The sequence below is a fragment of the Egretta garzetta genome, unplaced genomic scaffold (genome assembly GCF_000687185.1).
Source record: "Egretta garzetta isolate BGI_Z169 unplaced genomic scaffold, ASM68718v1 scaffold520, whole genome shotgun sequence".
Lineage (NCBI taxonomy): Eukaryota > Metazoa > Chordata > Aves > Pelecaniformes > Ardeidae > Egretta > Egretta garzetta.
This window is the reverse complement of record NW_009258482.1, coordinates 61,454-64,319: the sequence shown is the minus strand read 5'-3', so window position 1 is coordinate 64,319 and position 2,866 is coordinate 61,454. Positions and strand designations below refer to the sequence as shown.

The 2,866-nt window shown below is 60.6% G+C and overlaps 1 protein-coding gene across 1 annotated transcript in view; it reads left to right on the top strand.

The window, feature by feature from the left end:
* The window catches only part of FAM166C (family with sequence similarity 166 member C), a 5,786-nt gene extending 3,602 nt beyond the window's left edge, over positions 1 to 2,184 (top strand). The window contains exon 3 of the mRNA XM_009644032.1: positions 2,040 to 2,184. Coding sequence (XP_009642327.1) covers positions 2,040 to 2,184 — 145 coding nt within the window. The remainder of the gene's footprint in view (positions 1 to 2,039) is intronic.
* Positions 2,185 to 2,866: the final 682 nt, after the last annotated feature.

Genomic DNA, 2,866 nt, shown 5'->3' with positions numbered 1-2,866 from the left:
CAGTTCTGGGCTCCCCAGTTCAAGAAGGATGAGGAACTCCTGGAGAGAGTTCAGAGGAGGGCAACAAGGATGATAAAGGGACTGGAGCATCTCCCCTACAAGGAAAGGCTGAGGGAGCTGGGCTTGTTTAGCCTGGAGAAGAGAAGACTGAGCAGGGACCACATCAATACATATGAATATTTTAAGGGTGGATGTCACAAGGACGGAGCCAGACTCTTCCCAGTGGTGCCCAGCGCCAGGACAAGGGGCCATGGGCACAAACTACAGCAGAAGAGGTTCCAGGTGAACATGAGGAAGAACTTGTTGACTGTGAGGGTGACCGAGCCCTGGCCCAGGCTGCCCAGGGGGGCTGTGGAGTCTCCTTCTCTGGAGATCTTCAACCCCCGCCTGGACGCTGTCCTGTGCCCCCTGCTCTGGGTGAGCCTGCTTGGGCAGGGGGGTGGCACTGGGTGAGCTCCGGAGGGCCCTGCCAGCCCCGGCCATGCTGGGATGCTGGGATTCTCTGTTATATCCAGCATCCAAAATCTCCTCTTGCCTTGGTCTCCGAGCACAACGCTGGCCTCTGGGATGGTTGACCCAAAATGGGCTGAAAATGAAGCTCCAGCAAGCACTGGCAGCCCGGGGCTGGGAGCAGAGCTGCAGTGGGAGGCAGCCGCCAGCAGAAGTACATGGGTGCCCTCTAGTGCTGTGTTCCTCTGGCTCGATAAGGTTGTAAAATATAGGGAAAAAGGGCTCCAGGCCTCTTCAGAGGGCTTCAGATAAAATATCTTCAGGTATTGTCTTTAAACCTGGCTGGATGATCTTGATGTCTTGGACCTTGTGCCCGTCGCTGCTGCTTTCATCCTGCAGCCTGAAATTCAACGTGCATCCTCCAGGCTCCCGCATCTCTACATCCTCGAGAGCCTCTGCTCTGCTACCTGTTCATAGGAAGCTGTAGGCAAGAGGATCCCCCCGGCCTTCTGCTCTCCAGGCTGAACAGCCCAGCTCTGCCTCTCCTTGCACATAGAGTCATGGAATTGTGGAGCGGTTTGGGGGGGAAGGGGGGGTTCCAGCTCACACAGCCCAACCCCTGCCATCAGCAGGGACATCTCCAACCAGAGCCGGTTGCTCCCAGCCCCGTCCAACCTGACCTGGAATGTTCCCAGGGATGGGGCAGCCACCACCGCTCTGGGCAACCTGGGCCAGGGTCTCCCCCCCCTCAGCACAAACAATTTCTCCCTCCTATCCCGTCTGGATCTCCCCTCTTTTACTTTAAAACCATTACCCCTTGGCCTATGGCTACAAGCCCTACTAGAAGTCTGTCCCCATAAGTTAAAAAAGACCCCCACAGTTAAAAAGAATCAATAAAAATGAAAGCCTTCCCGCCGGGCGAACCCCCCCCGCCCCCCCCCGCCTCTCTCCATGGCAGAGGGGCTCCAGCCCTGGGACCATCTCCGTGGCCTCCTCTGGCCCCGCTCCAGCAGGTCCCTGTCTGTCCTGGGCTGGGGACCCCCGAGCTGGGCGCAGGGCTCCCTGACCTGTCCCCACAGAAATGATTGGACGTGGAGCAGCTCCTGGGAGGCCGGGCAGCATGTCCCCAAGGGCCACAGGCAGCGGTGGCCTTGACTGCAACCTCAACCTCCCCCAGGCCCTTTGTGCGCTCCCCATCCCCAGGGTCCTTCCGCATGGCGATGGGTGACTGCACATTGAAAACAGGAGAGCAGACCCCTATGGCTGAGCCCTGCCTGCACCTCCATACCTCCTGCCTGCACCTCTTTACCCCCTGCCTGCACCTTTGTACTCCCTGCCTGCACCTCCATACCCCCTGCCTGCACCTCCATACTCCCTGCCTGCACCTTTGTACTCCCTGCCTGCACCTCCATACCCTCTGCCTGCACCTTTGTAACCCCTGCCTGCACCTCCGTACCTCCTGCCTGCACCTCCGTAACCCCTGCCTGCACCTCTGTACTCCCTGCCTGCACCTCCATAACCCCTGCCTGCACCTCCATAACCCCTGCCTGCACCTCCGTAACCATCCGTGGTGCTCTGCTCTTCCCCAGCCCGCCGCTGAGCGCCAAGACCCGCTGGCATTTGCTGCGAGTGTCACCGATGAACCTGCGGAGCTACCAGACCTTCCCCTCGGGGAAGAGGGTCACCTCCCAGGAGAGAGGGATCCGGGACAGCTTCTTCCCCTACAGAGCCTAAGCCACCGCGCCCACCCTGCCCTCAGTGGAAACCTGGTTTCCCAGCTGGGAAAGGAACAACGGGAAAATAAAGGCAAGGGATCTGCCTGCTGCCCTGCGTGTCGTGGGGACCTGCCAGCCCGTGGCAGCGATGCTCTCTGTCCGTGGCCTCCAAGGAGAGGGGGCAGCTGCCCACCGTGCAGCTCCTCCTGCCATTTGGGATGATGGGTGGGCTGGGGACAGACTGAGGGCAGGCAGAGGTCTGGTTCGGTGTGACGGGGTCACTGTCTGGCAGGCAAAATGCCCCCACTTCTGCCTGGAAAAGCAGCTCTGCCCCATCCGGGCTCTGCTCGAGGCGGTGGGGGTCACCCAGGACCCTCTACACCTGGGCTGGGACATTGCTGAAGGATTGCAGTGGTGGGGACTTCAGCCTGGTCACCCGTGACCTCAGGTGGGGTGATGAGCCTGTGGGTGGCACAAAATCACCCAGGGTGACGGAGCCGAGGGCTGGCTGCAGGAAGATGCAGCTGAACCATCTCCGGGGCTCCCAGCCCAGCGGTACCATGGCCTCAAGTTGTGCCAGGGCAGGGTGAGGTTGGCCATGGGGAACAATTCCTTCCCCTTGGGGCTGTCAGGCACGGGAAGGGGCTGCCCAGGGAAGGGGTCGAGTCCCCAGCCCTGGGGGGATTTAACAGCCGGGCAGA